Source organism: Dryobates pubescens, chromosome 10 (assembly GCF_014839835.1).
Source record: "Dryobates pubescens isolate bDryPub1 chromosome 10, bDryPub1.pri, whole genome shotgun sequence".
NCBI classification, from domain to species: domain Eukaryota; kingdom Metazoa; phylum Chordata; class Aves; order Piciformes; family Picidae; genus Dryobates; species Dryobates pubescens.
Window position 1 is genome coordinate 9,444,496 of NC_071621.1, and position 26,220 is coordinate 9,470,715.

Here is a 26,220-nt window from a genome sequence, read left to right on the forward strand (position 1 = left end):
TGCATATTTATGTATGTTCTGAAGAGGGAAGACCACCTCCTGTTTTAAGGACAGAGATTCCCTTTTGTGAATAATATCAAACACTCACTGTGCTTCAATCTCTTTGATAAAACATGCTCTATACGTTGAGCTGTACAGTATGAATAAGCCTTTGGTTACTGGACTAAAGCTTCTGAAAGGTTGATTACCCACTAGCTGTTTGGGTTCATCTTCTGACTGCTACACCACAAGCTCAACTCCATGCCATGGTCCAGCAGTAAAATGACTTGGCAGACCATGGAAAGCACTACTTCACAAATGCAAATTGCCTGAGTAATCAAAAGCTTTAGGAACAGTATTTCAGACATTGAACTTACCTCTTCTTGTAGGAATGATGGTATGGACTTGCTCAGCCCTTTGAGTTTGTCAGGATTGGTAAACAGTTTATCAGGCTGTGAAGGCACTGTGGAAACTGAAGAGTAGCAATTCAAAAGGTTTCCAAAACACTTTTGTACACCAAAACAGTGAGATTCCATAACAGGACATACTTAGAAACAAACAATTTCAGATGAAATCCATGCACATGCACAACCAGTTTACAACCTGGATGAAAGGTGTGAGGTTTTTACCCACTAGGACTCAGAGAAGCTACCATGAGGAAGGATAATCTACTTTGGTCAGCATTATAGGAGATGTTCAAGAGCTTTGCCTGCAGGAGTAGAGGTATTTACACTGCTTGACAAGATGTACAAGCCTGGGTGCTGCAAGCAAATTTTGATCAAATCTGATGAAGAAAAACATTCTCAGTTTTAACTAGAACACAGATATGTGCATTCAGGCACTAACCATATCATCATTGACTTTTAAGTCACTGTAAGGCTCTTGGTAGGAAGTTACTGTACAAGGCAAATTGTTTTATTTACTCCATCTAAATAACTGCAATTGGAATATTCATGTAAATCAAGAAATTTTTAGACCTGAACAAGAAAATTTTCAAGTATTCCTAGTTAATTCTAAGATGCGCATCTCAATGCACTTTTTTGCGGCCCAACTCTTCAACTCTTGTATAACTCTGTAGAAGCTCATTTTTTGCTTTCACTGTACAAAGCTTAATTGCATAAGCCTGCCTTATATTTAATAATGCCCAAAGGCTCTGTATCTTTGGACCAGGTGCACATTGTGATGTGCATCAATACTGAGCATTCCGTGACAAGGAATTATTTGTCAACAAACAGCCAGCTAGAGGGGCACGTTGCTGTTGCACAAAATGAAGCACCGCACACATGGCAGGAGAGTTTGCAAGATTTGCGAGCTTTTGCTCTTGAGGTTCAAACAGTGCTCAATGTATCAGGAATTGTCAGTATGCAGTTAGATGCAGTTGCCCCACTGAGCAAGAATCTAGCACAGATGTATAACTTGTTAGTTGTTAAACAAAACAGGATTTTTGATGTATTAGTTTAAGTATCACTGCAGAAGTCTCTGTGTTGTCTACAAAACCTTATTACTCACTTCCTGCTGCATTTTCATTCCTTTCTTGATGCTGATGTGGCTTCGGACCTGCTCAGTGCAGTATTGACAACAGTCATACAGTAGCACAAACAGCTTCGCAATGTTATAAATAGCATCTGCATTTTATGTGGACTTTTTTTTGACTTCTCCAGACCCTGTGTTTCTGTGTTTTGCATCAATCACTGAAGGATGCAAAACAGGAGCAGCTATATTATAACAAGAGTAACGCGAGTATATGAGCTAAGAAAAACAAAAAGGGGAATAGTATTTACGAGAGAACTTGCCTTATTCTGCCTGCACAGCTGTCAGTTTGGTTGTGTTTATCATTTTTGAAACTTCACACATAATAAATTTAACTTAACCCCCACACAACTTTCTGATAAGTATCTACACATTCCATACAGAATGTGAAAAGTGGTTTTAGCAGGAGTCTCCATCTGAAAGCAAAGTGCAGTAGTGTACTTAAGTCTTGTTAATTTACTCACACATCTTGTTATGATACAATAGTTCCATTTATACTATAGGCCACTAGTATCCAAAACATGATAAAAAATGCAGCTGTGCACAACACTAAAACTAGTAAACACAGTAAATAAAGAATTGTTTGCTATATTCTACTATATGGAACATTATTTGATTATTTTCTTTTGTGTTTATCTTGAAGTTTTATTTTGATGTAGAATTTCTAAAGGTATACGGACACATTTAACAGTAAGGGATCTGTAATGTGCTAAGGGACCAATGATATCAACAGTAGCTGATCTAGCAGTTACTTCATCTATTGCTTAGAGCAATTCTGCTTTGCTGGATTGAGACAGAGATTGTAAGAGAGGTTGTCTTTCAACTGATGTATTCATGCTATTGTTTTTTTGCACTAGCAAAAGTCGTCTTGTATCTTATAACGCAACACATGAAAGGAGGGAAATTCAAGATTTACTTTGGCCAAGTCTTTCATAGGAGCTGACGTTCAAAGCTCAGTACCTGTTTCAGGTACCGAAGGCCAAAATACTATAGTGGTAAATTGCAAATAGGTTCTACAGATACATCAGGCCGTAACAGAAGTATATTCCTTGAACAATAACCCACAACAAAGTTCTACAAAAGCATTTCAGTCACACTGAAATTAATCAACTCTAAAAGCTTGTTTTGGAAAAAAAATCCTTCACTAGCAAACAAAGGCCATTGAAAAAAAAAACAATAAATTTCCATGCAGATGCAAAATATATTTACCATCTTCAGCACTAAGAGCTAACTCTTCCTTTGGATTATTTATTTTTCCTTTATCTGTGCAGGAAGAAAGTAAAACACAGTTAGAAATTTTTCTCTTCAGTGTGGTAAAATGGATGGCAGTGGTAGAGTTAAGAGCAATGATGACAAAAACCAAGCCAAAACGTATTTAACCATGGCTCTGCTGGTTTGTGTATATGAGATGCTTTCTCCTTCACACATTCTTCGAGACTATGTCTAAGCAGCAGCCTCATGTTGACCCAGTTTCTCTCAGTGTGCTGTTACAACAGTGTTAGTGCATACCTGAAACCTGGAAACTAGTTAGAAGCAAGCAATAGCATAAGTAGTATTAGAATAATAATTTGCCAACAATAGCCAACATCTTTCAAAATCTACACCTCCATGCTTCAGCTTACAAATTTCAGTTCAGTTTATGTCTTCCTTATCCGATGGGAGGTAAGCATAAAAACACTCAGGGGCAGGAGGATGTAAGACAGAAGTAGTAGTTTAAAATAAAATTAAAAAAGGAAAAAAAGGAAAAAAAAAATCCTAGGAGGCTACAGTGGGAAGTCAGAAATGAATTTGAAGTCCAGTCTTGTCTCACTGTAACTGTTAAAGTGAGTTTGGTATATTAACTGCTAGAATACACAGGTGAAGCACCACTAAACTAAGATGATATTTTCATACTCCTACTGTCTACTAATTTAACCCAAGCAAGCAGCCAACAGCCAACAGCAGCTGGTGCTGCTTTGGGTAGTTGCCAGTACTTTCACTATTGAGAAAACATCCAACAAAGAGTTCATCACTGATTAACAGAATGCATCTTTGAAAGATGTCTGCTTCATAAACCAATGGTGCTTCAAAATAGAATCAAAGAACTGAAAACTAAACCATATGAGAAGACTTCAGTTCTACTAAGCTCCATACAGCTTGGTGAGAAACACACCACTTGGCAAAATAGTACTTGGCAAAGCACTATGGAAGACCAGCATGAACACGTTTAAGCTAAACTGGAGGTCATGGGAGAAACACACAAGCTTTGTGCTCACTTGAGGTGGCTGATGGAATGTCCTCTAGACTTTTGGAAAGCATTTTCCTATCTGCACTCCTTTTCAAAGCCATCAAAACAGGATTTAATTCTTCTGAACCTGTCATGAGACAAAACACATGAACACTGCACACACAGACCTGTCATTTCAAGTGAGTCACTAAAAAGCCAACCATGGAGTTCTCATGAGAATTTATTTTGACTATTAGCAATGACAATGAACATTCAATGAAAAGACAAAATAAATTATAACTAAACAAAATAAATGTCTAATTTTGAATGCCTATTTACTCTCTCACTTCTCTCAGCCATCAGTAGTGAGACGGGCTCATTTACCCTGTGTATGTATCTCTGTACCAACTAATAAAGGGGTTTCAGCCAACTGCAGTACCCTATAGGGTAAACTCAGACTTTAGCCCTTTTGTAGTTACCTTGTTATGAATTAGTACAAAAATAGTTAGTATCTTTAGATTTTCCCTTTAGTTTGTCAGTTATGTTTTATTCTCAAATTAATTTTGTTTCAATACTTGAGTAACAACCACAGAAACTCCAGCTATGGAGATACTTGGATCCCTGAAATTAAGCAGTTGTCTTCAAAGGTAGAATCAAGGCAGACCTAGCTCTTCCAAAAACCTTGAAGACATATTCTTCTCCCTATCCCACTTCCCTCCTCATCAGCCAACCAATCAGACCTTACAGAGTTGCTGTCTGTAATTATAAGTAAATCCAAATAAATTTCTTTTTCCTTCATTTGTCTTGAGTTTTGACTGACTTCCACTGGAATCTCACTTTCAAAGTAGGCTCAAGAGTAATCTGGCAAGCCCTGGAAATTTCAGATTCCTCACTTTGCCAAGGTGAAGAAAATATTCCCAGTATCTCAGGGAAGGATTAAAAATGTTTGCTCCTCTACCTCAAGCTCTTCTATGGCTGTCACACTCTATACATTGACTCAAGTTGACATTCAACCAATTAATACAATCCCAATAAATAAATTCCCTCCCCCCCCCCCCCCAATCTGGGATATTTAAAGGAATTACCAGATTTTAAGCATTACAATGTTATTAATTTGAAGAGGAGGAAGAAAAAAGTAAATCATGAAAAGGGATGTGATTGATTCATGAAGCTAAATTTCTCTTACTAAAGGGGTTTACCCAAATGTAGAATGGACTTGTCTTCCTATCCTTCCCAAACAAATATCCATAGCACTCAATTAAGAAATAAGTATCACACAGAATTGTGGTTATCCTATTTCAAGTTGGCTACCAAAGCAAAATAAAAAAGGTAGCCAGGTTTAACCACAGCTCACAAGTTGAACTTCCAGTTCCAGAGAGGGAATCCAAGTTTGAGCCATCCCTGTCCTCCTCATCACTGCTCTCATGCTGTGAGATTAGGCAGTTGATCTCCTTCTGGCTGAAGGGAGCTGGCTCTCATCTTCAATTGGTGTGCTGGTTCTTCTGAATTTCAACAGTGCTTTAAATTCTGAATGATTTTCAGAGGCATCCAAGGATGTGCTTTCACTTCTTCCTTTTTCATGTGTCTCAGATGGCTTGATTGCCATCATACCGGTCTCTCCTTCCATGGAAAGAAGATCAGTTGGAGCCAGGTTTCTCTTCACTATTTTATAAATAGAGCCATTTCTTTTGGAAATATCAAAATCTTTAATTTCACTTACTGCAAGATTGTGTACTGAAGCATTGATATTTTATTCTAGAGATGAAGATTCAGATGCTTCTTGAAGAGGAGCTTCTGAAGAGCTACTGAATTCACTGAGTTTTGCAATACTTGAAACAGAAGTTTTTGCTATTGTTTATTCTATTTCTCAAAGAGGATCTCTCTCATGTGGATGCGGAGCAGGCACACTTTGACTAGTCTACATTTTACCTTGTGATTTCTTATCTGTATTTTCTAGCACAGAAGCTGGTATTTCAGAGACCTCTTTCAGTAGCTTCTGCAAATTAATGTCTAACACTTTGTTTTCAGCTTTAGACACCACAGATTTTTCTATGGTCTCATTGATTCCTTGCAGCAACATTCCATCATGCTGATAGGTCCTGCTTTTAAGATCCTTTTCAGGAGTTCTCTGCACTGTGCTGTCAGCGTGTTTTGATGTAGGAGGTGGTGTTTCAAAGGACTCCTTCAGCTCCTCTAAAGCAGAACTCAAGCCACTAACCTTGTGTGTGACAATGGACTTTCTTATGTTCTCCCTGATTTCCTGTGGTAACTCTTCATCATACTCATAAGTTGTGCTTTTAACTTCCATGTCAGCAGTTCTCTGCACTCTGCTGTGGGCACTTTTTTGTTTAGGAGGTGGTGTTTCAGAGGCCTCCTTTACCAGCCTCTCTAAAGCACAACTCAAGCCACTGACCTTGGATGGGGCAACAGATTTTTCTATGGTCTCATCAGTTTCCTGCAGCAACTCTCCACCATGTGCATAAGCTGTGCTACTAGCTTCCACCTCAGCAGGCCTCCATACTATGCTGTCAGCGGGCTTTGGTTTAGGAGGTGGTGTTTCAGAGGCCTCCTTTATTAGCTTTTCTAAAGAAGAACTCAAATCACTGACCCTGGATGGGTAAACAGACTTTTCTATGGTCTCACTGATCTCCTTTGGCAACTCTCCATCATGCAGATAGGTCCTGCTTTCAAATTCAGCCTCAGTGGTTCTTGGCACTGTTCTATGGGCACGTTTTTGTTTAGGAGGTGGTGTTTCAGAGGCCTCCTTTACCAGATTCTCTAAAGCACAACTCAAGCCATGGACCTTGGATGGGGCAACAGATTTTTCTATGGTCTCATCAGTTTCCTGCAGCAACTCTCCACCATGTGCATAAGCTGTGCTACTAGCTTCCACCTCGGCAGGCCTCCATACTATGCTGTCAGTGGGCTTTGGTTTAGGAGGTGGTGATTCAGAGGCCTCCTTTATTAGCTTTCCTAAAGAAGAACTCAAATCACTGACCCTGGATGGGAAAACAGACTTTTCTATGGTCTCATTGATCTCCTGTGGCAACTCTCCATCATACAGATAGGTCCTGCTTTCAAATTCCACCTCAGCAGTTCTCTGCACTGCACTATCAGCATGTTTTGTTTTAGGAGGTGGTGTTTCAGAGGCCTCCGTCACCAGCTTCTCTAAAGCAGAACTCAAATCACTGGCCTTGGATGGGGCAACAGATTTTTCTATGGTCTCACTGACCTCTTCAGGCTGACCAGTATCTTCTTGACACATTGGTTCTACAGCACAATTATTTTGTGATATACTATTTATGTCATCAGATTTTTTAATTCCCACCCTTCTATATTCAGAAGGCTGAGATGTATAAGTTTCTCTGAGCAGGTCCTGCAAACCAGCTTGAGGCCTCTGAGAACCCTCAAGAGTATTATCCTTGTCTGCTGCTTGATGCTGTAGATAAAGAGGTTCAAATTCCCTAAAGAGTTTCCTGAGGCCTTTGTTTGCATGCTCATCTGTTGATGGCACATTCATTTTTTCCATACCTTTTCTAATTTCTTCTTTTTGATCAACAGAAGTGTCACGCCTCTGTTCTACCATTCTTTCAAAGACCCTGCACTGATTTGAGTGAAAAGCAGACTCTTCCAAAATGTTTTCTTTTAGATTCAAGCTAGATGATGTCTCAGAAGCTTCCCTTTCTAACTTATTCAGGCCTAATTTGAATACATCAAGCTCAGCTTTAGGCAGGACAACCTTATCCACAGTCTCTGAAACTTCATTTTTAGGAAGACTGAGATCTAATGAAGTAGTCTTCTTTTCCACTTTTTCTGTAGATAAACATAGCCACTCACCTACTGCTGTCTCCTTGGAAGCATCTTTATCACCAGGTGACTGGAGCAACTGCAAGGAAGCATGATGCTCTTTTAATGAAACAATATTTCTTTCTGTACAGTCTTTAACTTCTTGCTGTGAAAGACCAATCTTGTCCTGGGGTTTTGATATAACTGGTTTTCTGTCCAGCTGGACAGTGTCTGTATTTTGTGTGTGTGTCACATTCAGGGTAGGTGATCTTAGAGGCAGTTCATGTACTACAGGATCTAGTTTCTGTGTTTTCTCTCTCTCAGGTGTTTGTGATTGTCGAATTAACTCTGGCTTGCTCAATATATTGTTGCCTTTATCTTCCTTTGATTTTACTTCACAGGCTATTAAACTAGCATTATTTGGCAAAGAAACAGCTTCCCAATCAATGTTATTCTGTAATTTAATTCCAGTATCCCAAAAGTTTCTCAGACTCTGGAACTGTGAAGGATCTGAAATTTGATTCTTAGACTTCTCATTCATTTTTTCTTTTAAAGACAAAACCTGGATATTTGGCTTCTGTTGATAAGGAGCAGCAGCTTTTTGTTTAAGTGTTTCCTTCTCATCTTTGCTTTCTGGGAAACATAAAGTGGCACCAACTCTTGGCTGCCAGTTACTGGCTTCTGGCAGCTCTGTATATTCAGGAACTTCACCATCAGAGGAGGCTCTTCTTTCCACTTTTTCATGTGCATGGACTGGCCCAAGGTCATAAGAGTTCTGATGTTCATTTTTTGAAGCCTGACTTACACAACTTAGTCCATAGCTTCTTAATGTATACTTGCTTTGATCACCTGATCCACTAGGTAGGTATATAGCAGTAGGCTTTATTTTCTCAGTATCTCTGAGACCTTTCAATGCACCACCACCTGATGCATTAGCATTGATACTAACTTCTCTCTCTTTATGACTGGGAACAGATTTATCCCTTTCCCAGAATGCTCTGATCTCCTTTATTCTTCTTTTTTCTTGTATTGACTTCTCTGACTGATATTTCTGAGCTGGTAGCTTGTGTTCTTCATGTTCCATCAAACTTGATTTTTGATTTTGTTGCTTGATTTTTTGACCATGTTCTACTTCTTGAACTCTTGTACAGTCAATTTCAGTTGGTGATTTGTAATTCTGGTCCTCGTTTTCTTCCCCCTTCTTAGGTTTCATTCTCTCTATCAGATGTGCATCTTCTGAAATAAATGTAGGTGAAATACTATTATGTTGTTTAATCTTTCCAAATGTTACCTCTTTTGTAACCTCTGTTTTTCTATCCATGCTAGGCCCACTCTGTTCTGCAGGAGGAACTGCTGTTCTGGATGAGATGTTCACTTCCTCTTGGGGTTCCCTGTCTTGGGATCTGGCTGAAAAATGTTTCCTGTCTTCAGTACCGGAACTTCTTTTAAACCAATCTAAAACTTTTGATACAGATTCATCAGCCACTTTAACGAGTTCCTCAGCATTTTTGTCAGGCTTGAAAGTGGCTTTAACATCTCGCTCCTCAACAAGATCAGGCTTACCTTGTTGAAGGCTTGTAGAACTGGTATTTGACACCCCATGTACTTCTGTCTTAGCAGAAAGCTGATGCTTTTCTACAACATAAACAAACTTAGAGTTAGGAATCAGACACACAACTCTACAAATGTTCAACCTATCTTGGAAAAACAAAACAGAACAAATCACTCAGTTTTGAGGGTTTTTAAACTGTTGGCACAGAAGAAGAGTTCTCTGTCCTTGTGTTTATTGTAAGAGCCACACTGCAGGTAAAGTTAAAAATAGATTAATGCAAGGAGATATCCTTCTGGAAGATTAATCATATTACTTTTGAAGGTGCAAGCAGTTATGACTGGTTATTTTCATCCTAATGGCTACATTGAAGGGGGGCAAGTTGAGGCGGGGAGCTGGGCTGGGGAAGGACAACCCAGCATATTTTTGTTTAGTCCCATAATCAGGTGCCCAAGTCACAACTGGATTACTACCAAGAGCAGCTGACAGCAGTATACCAAAACTACTCCAGTTCCTGTGCAGACAGATCTGCCATGAATTTTATCCAAATGCCATCACTTCACCTCCATCATTCACAATACAGGTGACTGTCCAGCCTCTGATCTGATTGTTAATTCTTAAGACTACCAATAAAAGATAATTTAAAAAAAAACAAACAAACTACATTAGAACATAAAAATACAGAAAAGTGATTTTTAATTTAGTTCTGCAATATGCAGCACATTCTTACCATTTCTGCTTCCTACTTGTTATTTCTTAGACACAAGCAATTCAAGCATTAATGAACACGTGCTATATGTTACTACATACTGTTCCCCATTCCCACTAGTCTCTTACCAGTAAAGTTTCTGTGTGACTTTGATCCATGGCTCAGAGTCTGGTTGAATTTATTTTCATGTGTCTCATCACCACTCAGTTCATTATTGCTATTTGGCAAGGTATTGCTGGAGGTCTTCTGTGAAGTTTCAAGTTGCTTAGGAGTAACTGCCTTTCCCTGCAAGGTTTGATTAGCCAGGAAGCCTGACCTATTAGTGTCACAAGGGCCAGATGTCGATGGACCTCCTTGTAAGCCATCTATTGGTGTTATTTGTAAAGCTGATGAATTGGTTCCAAAAGGCTTTACAGGAGAAACTTGCTTATTCTCAAGTGAATCTGATCCAATAGCATCATTTTCACTACTCTTTATTTTGTCAGTTTCTAACAATTCAAACTCTGCTTTTTCTCTGCTGTGGTATACCCTTGGGCCTTGCAGAGGTTCTCCTTTACCTATGCTACATGAGAACCTCACTTGTTTAAGTTTTTCCAGTGAACTTTGTGTGGAGTCTTCGGCTTCTTCTGTAAGAGAGTTCTTCTCAGCTTCTCCTTCAAAAATAGTTGCTGTAGGAAGACCATTCTTTTTCTGAACATCTAACATCTGACTAACACGAGCTTCTGAGTCAGTGGAACTTGAACTTGAACTGCGCTTCAGAATGCCCCTGGGTGGTGTACCAGCACCATTGATCTTCTCAGTCCATTTGGCTGGTTTTGGAACAACTTCACTTTGTGACACAGGATCAGTTGCTTTGTGAATTAACTTTCTAGCTTTTGGGACAGGACGCTTAATTAGTCCTTTTTGTGACTCATCAGTAGCTTCTACAGAAGGCTTTGTATGTTTCTCTGTTTCATCATTTTGTAAGTTCAGTTTAGGTTGGCTCTCTTCTGATAATGACAAGACCTCTGTAAGATATATAGAAAAGAAATCACAAGTTTACATGATGTTCATCTGCATAAACAGAGGGATATGGCAGTGAAGTTCTCAAATGCAGTCATAATAATAGGTTTATTAAAAAGATCCATGGTAAAATGCAGGCAAAAATCCAACGTTAATTTCATTTGTATGCAATAGGGCATTTCAGCAGATTAAAATCCTAAAGTTATTTCTAATTCTAGAAATGTTAACTATTTGATAATTCCAAAGACAGAGCGAGCATCCCATTTTTGATCAGCATTAATCCTGCAAGGGACAAAGTTTGCTGGGAAAGGCAGATTTTTAATACACACTGACCTCTTCAGGTTCAGAATGTTAACTTTCAAAACTGGAAACAGGCTATTTCGACATTCATATGGAACAAGGTAAAACACATATATGACCTCAAGGTAGGGAAATAGTTGGTTTTATTATTCCTAATGTGCAGGTCCTTTTCCATGTTAATAAGCTGTGTAACAGAGATAGGAGACCCATTTCCATGTATGGGTCTGTAAATTACAGCTTCAAACGTCTGCATTGTTATGTATCATCACTTATCTACTTGCTTGCAGAGAATACTGCAGAAAAGGAAGGATTTGAAAACAAATAGGACTGAGAAAACAAAGGGGGAAAATAAAGATCAAAAAGTTAAACTGCTTCTCTTGAGCCAACAGCAACAATGGCTGCAAGATCATAAAGACAACTACCAAATTCAAGGAAATGTCTCTGTTCTCTTAACAGCAGCTGAGGACAAACAGGCTTCTCAGATGGAGTGCTTAATACTGAATAGAACTACAAGGTAAAAAAAAAAGAAAGTAAAATCCATTTACTCACACAAACACACATTTCCTGAGTACATACACATTTTCCACGGGTCTTGGGATAACTTCAAGTAGTTAAGATTGGTATCTTACAAGGAGCAGCAATGAAAGTAAAAAAGCCCACCAAAGCAACAACAAAAAAATATATAAACCACAAAAAATTCAGTCATATGCTAAATAAGTATACTTACCTTTCTTTGATAACTGAGGTTGAGTGACTGCTCTGTTTTCTGATTCCTCACTGTTTAAGTTGTCACCTGATGCAGTGGAATTAAATGGATTTCTCCTTTGCTAAAAAAATAAATCCCCAAACCATTATAATTGAAATCAAATATTATTACACCACTACAGTCTTGCCAAAATAAATGAAAGGCAGTGACTTCCTCTGCCTCACTACCCTGACAGCAGTCTGAAAGCATGCCTCATTGGATACAAAAAAACCGAACAATATGAACAAAGGAACTATCAAAAGTGCTTGTGATAGCCTTCATCTTGCTCCTTTTCTAGTTACCAACAGCAGAGATAAGCCACTTCTTAAAGACACTTGAAAATCCCAAGTTGTTGCAATTTAAATAATTTTATCTCTAATTCTGTGACTTCAGAGATACTGGAACACAGCAGGACAATTCTTTCCAGGGCTGAAGAGGTTAGAAATTATGTCAAGCACAAACTTTTAGTACTTTCCATCATCTCCCTCCAAAATGATTTCCACCACCACCCCCCAAACTTACTATCTTTATTCCTCAAACTTTTAATTAACTTTATCACAGAAGAAAATAAATGCTATATTCAATACCTTCACTGATGAGACTGCTGTCTTCATATGTGTTTCCTCTGGTTTGGCTAGCAGAGAGGCTATTTTCGAACTGTAAAGAAAAAGCATATACTAGCTTCAGGAAATGAGACATTAGTTTAAGCCTTTGTGAAAAAGTAAACCAAAGATTCATTTATACATGAACTTCTCCTTCCCACAGCAAAAGGATATTCTTGCTGCTTTGTTTCCTTGCAAGCATTTTTTTGCTTGTTAAAGAACTCAACACAACTTCTGCTTGGCATAACAGAAACCATTTTTGGTATCTTTTAGATCTTTGAGCAAGCTTTATATAAATAAAGCAGCTCTCCAAACAGTGTCAGTACTGCTGTCTCCATCCTTGTCCTACATTTATACTTCTAGGACTGAAATCAAAGTGGAGGAAAGTGCCAAAATCTGATAAAAACAGAGTTTGGCAAAATGTCCAATACACAAAACAAAACAAACAAACAACAACCACTACCAAAAACCAACATCAACCAACCACTGTGGCATGCCATATCCCTCAGAGGTAGAGATTATATACTGTTCCTTCAACTAAGGTCTATAAAATCTGTGGTTTGATAGCATAACAGAAGCAAGTTATTGCTTGTGATTCTGACTAAGTATAGCCTAGGTAAGGAGAAAGTAAATCAGACAGAAGAGACAGTGCCTACGTTATATCAAGAAATATTTCATCTATTTGCAGACTGATGCAAGGGTTCCTCCCCACAATTAATCAGATTTTTGTAATTTTAGTTTGTCTAAACATGTCAGATACTAAAAAGTATTTGCTTTTGTTTTGAAGGTGGAAGTTAGGTGTGGATTTAAATATGGGCTTTACATAACCACATTCAGTATCTTAACTTCACACAGAAAATGCTGGCATAAATCAACTTACATGGTCATGATTCTGGGGACAGGGAAAACAGTCAAGGCATATCCTCCAAGTAGAAAATATGACCCCAAGCTTGGAAGGAAAGCAACTCCTATGTTTTTTTCAATACAGATGTACAAGGAGATTTCAACATAGAATATTTCATGCATACCAAATATTGCTGACAAAAGAAAAGACTTTCAAATAGCCTGGTAAGTAGCAGAGCCATGAGACAACAATTTTGAGGGTAGATGTGACATCTCAGGACAAGAAAACAGCTCCCAGCTCTCACCAAGTTCCAATTTCAAACAGGAATTGCCTCCTCACATGGAGATAGATCTCTCCAATCAAGCAACTGGCAACTGTCTGCCCTTCTGAGGGGACAACAACTTTCCCATCTTCTCCAGGGTGAAGTACAGTTAACCTTGAAGTTTAGAGAAAAATCTGGCAGCTATCATTGAAAGGCTACAAGGCTCGAGACTGTTCTACAAATTGGAAAACCTAATTACATTTTTTTTTTCCACAAATGGAAAAACCATTTTACAAATGGAAAAACATAATTATGGAGAAGATAAAGTGACACAGCACTAAGCGCCCTGAAAATAAGGCTAGGAAAAAGATACCAGTTGTAATCATAGCTCTAAATTTCTGTATCTCTTCCTTGCTCACCCAGGGTCTTACAGCTAAGTTTCACAACAAAGGGTCCAGAAATACAGGTTTACCTTCAACCTACAGAGATGGGAAAAGGGAACAAACAGTTCCCAGACTAGCTTTGTGAACGCAGCCTATCTCAGAGTGTATGAAGCCAAACTGATAAATACACCCAGATTAAAAACCTCCTGCACTGCAATCCAGCAAGACGAGAAAGGCTGAGGACCACAATAAAGGCCCACACTCCACACAGACAGGACGGCACTGGGCAGGAACCAAGAGGCAACAAGACAAAAGCTTTAGCAATACTAGAGAAAGGTTATAGATTTGCAGGCAAATACTTACACTAACCTTTGATGCTATTCAACATGAACATGCATGCCCAGTTTGCAGACCACAAAAGGGAAAGATTCAACTGCTACTAGATACTGTACAAATGCATAGTAGGAGACAAGCCTTGCTGCAAAAGGAAAACACATGAGGTACAGAGAGAGGCTTAGAAGACAGACAAGAAAGAGCTGATCAGAAGTAAACCAGCCACCTTAAGAAGTAACTGTCTCTTAGATCACTCTGTTCACTGAAAGCACAAGCAATAATTATCTGTGTTACATCTTGGTTCTTGTTTCATCAAAGATATTGAGGAATCTGTCCATTTAAAGATGTTTCATTTCTACCTGCTGCCACTCTAGCAAAGAGATGAGCACTTTCCTTTTCAAACGTAAGCTTTCTGAAAGCTTTCCACACAGCTAACAAATTACTACATGTAGGTATTTTATGGGGAAGGTATGTGTCTCTCAGAAATCAATGCAGGTTATTTCAAAGCAAAATGGAGCTGTTAGGGACATTCACAGACTTGAGAGAGTGACTTAATACAAAACACTCTGTAGTTCAGAAACTACTTATTCACTTTCCTGCAGCAAAGAAAATTTCCTGTCATTCGAGCATATCCGAACTGACCATCTGGCCTTACTCTGAATGGAAGCCTCTCTCTTCCAGAGATTCAGACATATTTTCCATAAGTATCCAAAGATTCTGGTTCCTTTTACCTGAAATGCATATGGCCTCCTTAAAAAGTCTCAGAGGTGCACCCAAAAAATCTGTGCACCCAAAAAGCTGGAAAGTTCTAAAAGAGCAATTTCATAGTATGATCCAAGCTTACAACAGACACTGAATCAATAGTCTGCATTAAGTGACTGAAGAGACACAGAGGTTATTGCAGAGTTAGTCGTGGCCAGTCATTCTAATATGAAAATCATGCCCTAAATTCTGGGAGCCAGACCAAACTGTGAGATGAGAACATGTGTGAGGCCATTCTATACAGCACTGACAACCTTTTTCTTGAAGAAGTAAACTAAAGGTTGCTCTTACTTTGAATGTGAAACAATTAACAATACAGAACTACGATTTGTCAGCATTTCACATGCATGGATTCCTTGGTTGATTCTGAAGAAATATTCAATGATCATGGAAATAAGAGGCAAGTACAATACTTCGGATGGAACTTAGAGCTCACAAGCTTCACCAGTCCCCATATATACATATTAAGTATGATTAAACAGCTTACCTTGAATTAAATTTGAGTTGTTGTTCTTGATGTTCCCCAATGCCATGCAGTTCTGGTGGTACAAAGACTTCTTTATTAACATTGCTCACCCAGCTGTTCTTTGCTTTGCTTGGTTTGTTCTGACTCATTTCAGCTAAAACATGGAACAAGAGTATTTTCATCTGCTGCATGTTCATACAGGATTTCTTAAGAAGCAAATAAAAGTATTTGCATTCAGTCCTACAGCTACTTCAGAAGTCCACTACAGTTGCAGGATCTGGTGACTTCTAAAGAATTGTTTGTTTGTTTGTTCTTTAATGCTACTACGAATGTCAGATGCTGCTCTGAATACTTTGCTCTACTACTCCAGACACATCTGCTTTAGACCTTAAAGTGATCCTAAGGGGAATTTGCTACAGCAGCTCTGGAAAAGACCAATCCTGTCATTTTTGCAGCTAGATAAACTTTAAAAAACATTTAAGTGCCCAGAGGAAACAAAAACAATTAAGCCATAGGAATCTGAAAATATGTTGAAGTTTGTTTAATCAAGACAATTATTCTCTTCCTACAGCAGTAAACTGGAAGTTGGTAGTAACTCTAATTTACACAGGTGGCTAATACTTTATGAATAAAATTACCATCAGCAGTTAAGAAAATATAAAAAACAAAAATCAACCAAACAAAAAGCCCCACCTCACAGTACCACAGTGTATTGGAGGTTGGAAGGGACCTCAAGAGATCATCAGGTCAAACCCCCCCGCCAAAACAGGATCAATTAGGGTAGTCCACATAGGAACGCATCCAGGTGGATTTTGAAAGCCTCCAGAGAAGGAGACTGCACAACCTCTCTGGGCAGCCTGTTCCAGTACTCCATCACCCTCGCTGTAAAGAAGTTTCTCCTCATGTTGAGGTGAAACCTTCTGTGTTAAAGTTTGAAACTGCTGTTTCTTGTCTTATTACCGTGCACCACTGAAAAGTGCTTGGCCCCGTCCACTTGACACCCATCCCTCAGATATTTATGCACATTGATGAGGTCCCCTCTCAGTCTTCTTTTCTCAAGACTAAACAGCCCCAGGGATCGCAGTCTCTCTTCATAGTGGAGATGCTCAAGTCCCCTAATCATCCTCGTAGCTCTCCGTTGAATTCTCTCCAGCAGTTCTCCATCCTTCTTGAACTGGGGAGCCCAAAACTGGACACACTATTCCAGGTGTGGTCTCACCAGGGCAGAATAGAGAGGTAGAAGAACTTCCCTAGACCTGCTGGACACACTTTTCGTGATTCATCCCAGGATACCATTGGCTCTTTTGGCCACAAGGGCACATTGTTGTTCCACAGAGAACTTGCTGTCCACCAGCAAGCAGATTCAGTTAATTATGCTTCAGTTCATTCAGCAAACACAAATACATTTGCATTTCATGTTGGGGTGGGACAGAATTCTATTTTGACAGCCTCTTTCAGAGTCAAAAGTATAAGTCTATTTCCTCTACTGCTTTTTGTACTTCAATAGTTGAGAAATGAAGAATTTCTTAGCAGGCAAAAGTAAGACTTTTATTCCCACTACGAGCAAAAGTATCTTTACATCTAAAAAGTCATTGAAACCAAGTAGTTGCATGTAGTTCTGAATGTGCCAGTGAGTCCCTTTGTTCAAGTAGCAAGACTAGGAGTAATTAACCTTCCTTTACAATAATATGGCTTTCAGTACTTCTCTTTAAGCTATAAATTACTGTAAAATTTAGCTATAATTTGACAGCTGATTTTCCTAACATTCAAGTCCAAAACCAGCCAAAACCACAAATGTGTCCCACTAATCACATGTAAAATTGCAGGATTGGCCACTGAAAAACAAGGCTAAATTGTAGTAATGAAGTAATGAAGCCTACAGTAAATAGCAAGCTGTTGTCCATTTTGACTACTGAGTACTTTACTTGCTTCACACAGCAAAATCAGTTCATAGAACTTCAAAACAAATAAATAACCACACACACACTCAAATTTCCCTACAATGTGGTAGAATCATAAGAGGCATGTCTCTAGGTCAAAAGGATTTAGTAGAACTAGAGGAGGTTAAGAGAAGACAGGGATCAATTTCTCTAACAAAAAAATAAAGAAAAAAAGCACCACACCACAAACTCCCCCAACCTTCTGTACAAAGAACAATAAAATAGACCAAGAATCTTCAGATTAGAAGGCCAGATGCAGGGAGATTGATAACAGACGTCCATAAAGTCCTGTATACTGTATTATATATGGTTTTGTAACTATAGATCACTGTTCACTTTCTCTCTCAAGGGTAATGTTAATGGTGATCAGTTCAAAACCAGAATGGGAAATGGTCACTCCTTCTGTGGGAAATCTTCATTTTAAAATGCCTCAAGATACAACACGCTGAGTGTTAGTGGTAAGGTTTTATGGCTTTAAAGAACTTTCTAAAGAAATTAATGGGGACAAAAAATAGTAATCCAGAAAATATTTCCTCTATTTCAAATTGGCTGCAGGCTAGTCCTGGCCTTGGAGCCTACACACGTTGCCAGGAACTTTCAGAGGCAAGGTGCTGGGGAGGCTCTCTTTCCCCTCTACTCTGCCCTAGTTATGCCACATGTGGAGTGTTATGACCAGGTCTGTGCTCTCCAGTTCGAGACAAGGATCTACTAGACAGAGTCTAGCAGAGGCTATGAAGATGATGGGAGTACTGGAGGTAATTTCTCTTATAAATAAAGAGATCGGAGGCTCTTTAGCCTGGAGAAGTCAACTGAAAGGGGATCTTATCAATGCTTATCAGTATGTAAAGGATGGGGTCAGACCCTTAGTGCTGGCCAGTAACATGACAAGGGGCAATCAGCACAAATCAGAACACAGAAGAACATATACAAATGAGAACATTTTAACTTTGAGGACGACAGAACACTGGAACAGGACGACCAGAATGGTTGTGGAGTCTGCTTTTCTGGAGACTTTCAAAACCCACATGGACATGTTCTTATGCAACGTACTCCAGGTGAGACAGCTTTAGTAGAAGGCTTGGACTAAATGATCCCCAGAGCTCCCTTACATCACTTAACATTTTGAGAGCTAGGCTTCTGATCTGATCCAGTAGAGTGGCTCTTATGTTCTGCTCTCATTTTGTTCCTTTCCAAACAAAACACTATTTACTTCTGATGTTAAACAGAACACATTATCTTCCCAAGATAATCAAGTCAGACTTTCAGAATGTAATATTTACCATCAAGTGAGCACCAAGCTTGCCAACATTACTCAATTTACACATAATGTACTATTACCTATCTGTACAACTAAATTAACATCTGCAACTTATCGGGCATATGAACATAACTGGCTTTAACAAACATTTCTAGCAGAACACTTGAGGGCATCCACCATAATGTGGAGGATGGTGGGTGCATTTAAAGGTAAAGTGGACACAGGATGTCAGTTCTGGCTGCCAGAGCTCCCAGCACACATATTTCAGTAGTCATAAGCACTAGCTCTAGCTCATGATCCCTACCATTTCAAAGCAACCTTTGGTCTCCTGAAAAATAAAAAGGAACCTCAAAGGTCTCAAAGCAAGCATCCAAAATCTTGGAAATCCACATGGAAGAGCAATTTCCTCAGTCTCCAGTTCTTTGCATGTTCTAGGGTAGCTCATAAGGCCTCAAAGATTAAAATGAAAATGAATTCCAGGAGAGCAGAGGGCTTTTAGTCCTCAACATAAACAGGAGGCAGTCTCTCCTCTTAGAAGTCATCACAGAATTTTGTCTTTAATCCCTAGCATTGAGGGAGAGGAAAGCTTACACTGAGCTACATGGGAAATCTCTTTTTGCATAATTTTATAGAGATACTGATATTGTTCTTGTATATCACAGACAACAGTCTCTGAAGTTAGCTAAGTAAGAGACAGCCTCTCCAAAAGAAAATAGAATCCAAATGCTTACCACGAGTGGCAGGCTTTCGTTGCATGGAAGCTCTAATAATATCTGCTCCATGTATCTTATCTCTGTGCCTCTTCGACTTTGCTTCATAAAACCACTGCCCGCTCATATTCTTCAGCTGAACAGCATCTTTGACTTTTTCTGGTAAATGCCTGTGAAGGGGGAAGAAGACAGTAAAAGACTTTTTAGGAGGTCTGGGGGTGTTGTGTTTTGCTTTTGTTTTTGCTACTGTTTTGGGGGTTTTTCACTATGGCCTGTTACTCTCCTTATTTATTTATGAAAGATGACAATGAGCAGGGAAGGGAAAAGTCCTCAGCCCTCTTACCCTCAAAGCATCAGCTGAAGTAACTCTTTAAAAAAGTAAATGCTTTGCTATGATAAAACTCTCAAGTAGACACAGCTGTGGAGAAGCTTCCCATAACTGCAGATCTTGACTTCTTGCCTCCAAAGGCCAAATTTCAAAGATAAAAATGGCAAACTAGAAGGGCAGCATAGGAAGTCTGTGCCAGAATGAAGTCTGTGGCTGTTCTGGGGCTCAGAAGATGCCTTTGTAGATTGTCTACATGCCACTACATTTATGTCCAGATTGCAAAAGTGCACTGGAAAGATGGTGCCATTCTTCCCCATGGGTTACACCAAAAATCCTTACATGAATTCACTGAGTTGCAAAGAAAGACATCATATGGCACAAACAGCAAAATAAGTTGGTGGAGTTTATCTATTGCACAAACTGCAGCTATTTTAAATACTGTGAAACAAAAATGTCATTTTTTTCAGGCTTCAAGGTCATCCTGCTTTCCTGGAGCACAATTAAACAGAATGTGAATTCACTGTGTGTAGTCTGAGGTTGTCTTATTTCCTTGTCAGGCGTGTAACACACTAGGCATATGCTTATACATGGCCTGGAAAGTAACCTGCAAACCAGGAAAGATACTACACAGATTTAAAGATTACTTAATTTTTAAAAAGTCAAGTCAGGCTTCATCTGTGTGGTGGGTTGAAATTACCCCCCCAACATAAAATTGCCAGACCAGCTCAGTTGGAAGCAAATGAAGCTGTATTTACAAGCAGAACTACAATCTAAAATGAAATGCAATGAATATGTACAAAATATACAATACTTACAGGTATTTACAATTTATAAACAGTACAAGAACCCCCCTGGACAAACCAGGGGGCTAATAATAGCTTCCCATTCCCTGCTCTCTTCCCTATTCCCTTGTACACGAGACTGGAGAAAGAGCAGAGTTTTTTGTTAGATACTCAGCCACAACAAAGCACTGCAGCCAAGGTCAGCAAAGCCAGCACAAGCCAGAACTAGTATCAGCAAGAGTGAAGAAGCCAAAAAGAAAGTTGGTATACACAACTAGCTTATGTTCGTTATCTATCCAATGGCATTATTTAGACTTATTATTTTCCTTTTACACCCAATGGTGATTTATTTACATTCTACTACTTTCTGTTCAGGATCTGTGGAAAATTTTCCAGGCACAGCCTGAAACGACCACAATCTGCTTTCTCCATTGATGTCCTTTACTTCAGCAAACAAGCTTATAAACAGAACTCATGGGAGAGATCAGAACAAATCAAGTTCCTCAGAAACTTCAAAGCTAAACACAGACTCACTCACAGAATGCCAGGTTGGAAGCACCCCCAAGGATCGTCTGGTCCAACCTTTCCAGGTGATAGCATAGTTTACATGAGATGGCCCAACACCCTGTCAAGCTGTGGTAGTAGGGCTAAACAGGCCCAGCACAAACCCAGACAGGCCCTAATGTGTCTAGACATGGTCCCCATCCCTCTCCTCCCCCTCCTTGCAGGAGTTGTGGTAATGAGAGAAAAGGAACAAAAGGTGGCCCCAAAATGTCTGGTAAACAAGTCTCCTTCTGGGATAAGGGCACATGCACTGGCCACTGCTTCTCCCCAGCCAGGCTTACGTTTCCGCCTTTTACAGCCACAGTCTGGCAGAATCCCTTTTCACTGGGTAACTGTTTGCTGGCTTTGGTTGCCCTATTGGCCCAATTGAATCTCAGGCAAGTGATAAATACAGGCTGATTTTGCATTCACCTGGCTTTGCCTTGGCCTTGCCTGCTTGAAGCTGCCTGGTCCAGAGCCTGGGATAGAAGCCATGAGCCTACTCAGCGCACGCCGAGAAACCACGAGCCGTTGGATCCAAGCCTCGCTTCCACTTGCTACTAGAATTCGAGCCGTACTTCAGTTTACCCAGGGAAATGCAAGAGCCTGTCACAGTAATCGTGCCGTAACCAGCCCGCCGTCCTGCTGGAGCCACACCAGCCATCAAGACCGCATGGCCTTCCTGCTGGCAACCAGCCATGCTTGGCACACGAGAGCACCCCAAAAAGCCTCAATGGCTATACACAGCAGCAGCCCCCCCTATGTGGGGTAGAACCTTTTGTGAGTAATTAATTCATTGCCTCCTTGTCTTAACAATTCTTGTTGAGTCTCCCCCCCGTAGTTGAGTGCCGTTTTGCATTGGGGAATCCTCTCTTTCCCTCTTACTCCTCCCAGTTTGCTTAAAGTTGCTATATTTGCCTAAATACTGTACATTCCCACTGTAAATATAAATTCCAACTGTACATCAAACCTATTTAATAGTTTTAGGTAAATGTTCATATTAATAAACATTATTAATATTTTTAGTAATACCAATATTTGGCATATTCATTTCATAAATTCATAACAAGCTCAGTCTTAAAACTATTCAATGTAGGGGAATCTTCACTGCTTCCCTTAGGAGATTATTCCAATATCTAACTGTTTTCACAGTGAAAAATTTTCTTCTGGATCCCAACGAGAACCTTCCCAGGAGTAACTTGTACCCATTACCCCTTTTTTCCCCTTGTCTCTGTCCTCCTGGTAGCCACCCTTTACATACTGTGGGATGGTGCTATCTTCCACATGTCTGATGGCCCCTCATAGAAGTGTAAAATGGTTTGGATTGGAAGGAACCTTTAAAGGTCATCTAGTCCAACCCTAAGGAGGGTCATGCCAATTTTATTTGCTCATATGTTTAGAAGGCACTTGCAGTGCAATCAAGTAGCTGTGATGGACAGCTGCTTTTTTTATACTTTGTATTTGACTGTCATGTATATAATAATCATTCACAGCAGAGAAAGGACAAGGAACCAGTTCCAACCCCCACACTAAGGTAGACTATTCTTACCTATCATTGAGCTTCTTCATCCTTGTATGGCCAGAAACGAAAAGACTATTTGAATGCATCAACTATATTAGAATATATTCTAAACTTATTTTTGAAAGTACTGTTGAGAGCCAGTCCCTCCTAGGAGTGTAAACCACTTCTCTGTCTCACATCAGCTATACACAGACAAGGCTGCCAGGAGCTGAGGTCACCACCAGCGTTTTTGATGTCAATATTCAACAGTCCATAGCACTGCTGGGCCATTTAAAATTTGGAGCTCCTTCTTGCTTATAGCTCTATGCTTCACCAAGAGTCAAAATATGTACTTGACCTATGCTGCAGGCCTTCCAAGTTGGAACAGGAACAAAGCAGTAGCTTCCTTCTGTCCTCAAGCGAATATATTACTCAGGTATGAGCCAAGTGTTCATTGCTCAGCCAGTTTATGAGCACAGCCAGCAGGAACAGTGAAAATATGGCATGCAAGAATGTTTTACACAGATGACTGCATCTCCCTTTCACCTCATTTCCCATGCGTTATTTGCTTTTTCAGAACAGATGCTCCTTTGGGCTAGGGATTGGCTTTTCAGCTGTTTGTACAGCCTGCAGGGCAGCAGAGCTCTGACCACAGCTAATGCTTCAGGGCATTCTCTAGGGAGAAGGTACTGAGTCACAAGACAAGTATTCAATGGGCTCACCCTGTTTGGTTCAACCCTTTTACCTCAGACACTGCCCACACCATTCCCCTTTGTATTCAATCACTGAAACTAGGGTGTGTTAGGAGACTTTACAAGTCAGCTCAGACCAGTAAGTCACTGTGGAAACAGACAGGACCTCAGGCCTCTCAACTGTGTCAGCTTTCCTACCTGCTTGACTCTCAGATCCATAACTCAATAGCATAACATAAGCAGGATAGAGATGGAGGCATGGATCCACCATGGCTTTATACTCATTAAATGACACCCATGGCCAATGCAGCTGGAAGCAAATGCCAGAGACCTTGCTTCCCACTCTGCTTGCTGCCTATAGGAATCAGCATACCTTAACATCACCAGCTCAACAGACCTTCTAGGCTTTGGAGATAATTATGCTTGCTAACAAAGATACACATGTGCTCCCAATTCGCCCAGTATTCCTCTATGAATCACCTGATAGAGTTTATATGGTAAGAAGGGATAGAAGGTCATAGCAGCTGGCTTACAAATTACTTTCACCTTCTCACCTTGGCATTGCTTGACCTTTGTTAGCTTGGCTTACTTTCCTGTTCAAGAGAGGTAGTTAGTCTCTCAATCCCATCGGCTGAGGGACACCAACCACAAATAAAGCAGCAGATTTCTATTGCCAGAGAAAGAATTAGTTCTAGATCTTGGCAGGAAAAAAATGCTTTTGAGAACCTGTGTTCACTGACACATCACAGACCTGTTGCAAAAACGACTGCTGAGATTATGAATGGCAATTTTTACATAGCAGCACTTGAGAATTCAAGTGGCAGTGAGCAAGCCCTAGCAGTAATATCAAACTGAATCACAGAGTATCTTTGGTAGGAAGAGACATTCAAGATCATCTTCAACCCAGCACTGCAAAATCACCACTAAACCATGTTCATAAGCACCAGGCCCACACACTGTTTACACTCCATCAGGGATGGGTGATTCCATCACTGCCCTGGGCAGACTATTGTAATGATTGATAACCCTTTCAGTGAAGAAACACTTCCTAATATCCAGCCTAAAGCTACTTACATTGTGTAGGCCTGTTTCCCTGCTAAACATTAGATTTAGACTTTGGCTTACTTTGAGGGGAATCATGGTGAAAGACTGCAACCGTGGTTTTCCACTGGTACATATGCACCCCAGCACACCGCAACAGGATTAAAAGCCAGCAGCTGATTCTGTACCACCTACCCAGTCAGCAGAAAGGCTCACCAAATTGTCATTACATTTTGTTCCTTCTTGGGGACCAAAGAACTAGTAGGCATCCAGACAGGTTCAGATTGCAGGCTCAGTTGCCAAGCTTGCAATTCTAGAAAATGCAGTAACAGTTTTATACAAGATGTAAGCATGTCTTCTGGAGTCCCTCAGTGGTCTGTTAAAATGCCAGTTAGCTTATGTTACAGTTTTCAGAGTGAAACAGCCTAAAGTTGTAATACAGCTAGTGCTTGTTTCTTCTACAGGAACATTAAACTCAAGAAAATGAAGGTACACAGGTAAAAGGAACTCACTCTAAAATCCTCTTTAAAATAAGCCTGGCTTCCCCCTTCCCATTACTTAATGTGATTTTTCTACTATGTCTAGGTTAAATATTTTTGATGGCAAGACAACAAATCTTTCATCCCATTAGGGCACTAAGTACATGCAGTACACTGTCTGGCACAAGGCAGGCAAAGAGAAAATTTACACACATTCTAATTGGGCTATTTCTCCCCAGCTCTGAATTGTCTGATAATGGGCTAAATCACATGGTAGCACTGTAAGGCAGGAAATCTGCTCTGATATAATCAGTCCCTGTCAACCTTCCTATCACCAAATGCATAATGGTTATCTTGTGCTTTGCAGGCTAGTAGCTCATTGCATGTTAGTGTGAAGTGATCATGGCTTCTGTTTCTTTTTTTTAAATGGCATCTAGCAATACATACTGGTACCTAAAACTGCTCAGCTGCACCTCTTCTCAGTGTCTCTTAATTCATTGCCCTGCACCCCACTTATTCATAGTCCACATTACAAACCACCACAGAGTTTGCAAGATGTGACAAGAGAGCCTATGTGGTGTTAGTCCATTCTGGGATTATTTTTTTTTTCAAACTAAGAAGTATTTGAATCTTTGGCTCAAGGAGACAAATTCATTAGCTTCTCACATCCCCTGTTCTGAACCCATGAAAAAAGCGCCCCAAGAAAGGTGGCAAAATAGAGGCTTTTTGAAGCCTGGTATCACCACCCTATCTACAAATTCATTTCCAAAAGCTCCCTCCTGCAAATGAAATGCCAAATGAGTGAAGAAGGTGGAAGGAGAGACACTTCTGAGGAATTTATCCTCAGTTCTATTTGCTGCAAACAGAACAACAAACCCCAAACCAACAAAAAGATTACAAAAGATTTAGGTTCTGGGTTACCTTCCAAACACTGCCCAGATAAACTTTTTGTAGTATCACTCATACAAGTGCAGGTGTAAAAAGACATTTCATCAGGCATTATAAGTGTCAGACTTGCTGATTAGATTTTTATGTTTCTGTCCTCAATGGCCAGTTCCCAATCTCAATGAAGTTTTACAAGGCAAAAGGAGTAATTGTTTGAACACTCCACTTTGCACGAGCATGCCTCTTTAGTTTGCACATATCTAGATAGGATAAAAGTCTGTCTAGTTCTGTTCATAGTCATGTGCATTCTTCCATTTTATGCCTAGGTCACCTAACAATACCCTGATGAATTAATCATAGAATAGAATCATAAAATGGTCTGGGTTGGAAGGGACCTCTGAAGGTCATCTAGTCCAACCCCCTCTGCAGTAAGCAAGGGCATTTCAGCTAGCATCTTGCTTTTGGATCATTGAATAGCTAACAAGGCTGCAGTCAGCACAAGTCTTGATAACTAACACAAACTGACATTTATTATGAAGTCAGAAGGGGAAACAGGCACATCCATGCCTGAGCATTAGAATGAAGGAGTCACATGCCAGGTGT

At 39.9% G+C, this 26,220-nt stretch overlaps 1 protein-coding gene across 1 annotated transcript in view; it reads right to left on the bottom strand.

Annotated features, from left to right (window-relative positions):
• SYTL2 (synaptotagmin like 2) overlaps positions 1 to 26,220 on the bottom strand; it is a 66,070-nt gene that overhangs the window by 28,976 nt on the left and 10,874 nt on the right. The window contains exons 2-10 of the mRNA XM_054164842.1: positions 19,388 to 19,536; positions 15,480 to 15,612; positions 12,394 to 12,463; positions 11,789 to 11,888; positions 9,888 to 10,766; positions 7,553 to 9,136; positions 3,765 to 3,863; positions 2,719 to 2,772; positions 357 to 451 (exon numbers count right to left, since the gene is read on the bottom strand). Of these exons, the coding sequence (XP_054020817.1) occupies positions 357 to 451; positions 2,719 to 2,772; positions 3,765 to 3,863; positions 7,553 to 9,136; positions 9,888 to 10,766; positions 11,789 to 11,888; positions 12,394 to 12,463; positions 15,480 to 15,612; positions 19,388 to 19,536 (3,163 nt within the window). The remainder of the gene's footprint in view (positions 1 to 356; positions 452 to 2,718; positions 2,773 to 3,764; positions 3,864 to 7,552; positions 9,137 to 9,887; positions 10,767 to 11,788; positions 11,889 to 12,393; positions 12,464 to 15,479; positions 15,613 to 19,387; positions 19,537 to 26,220) is intronic.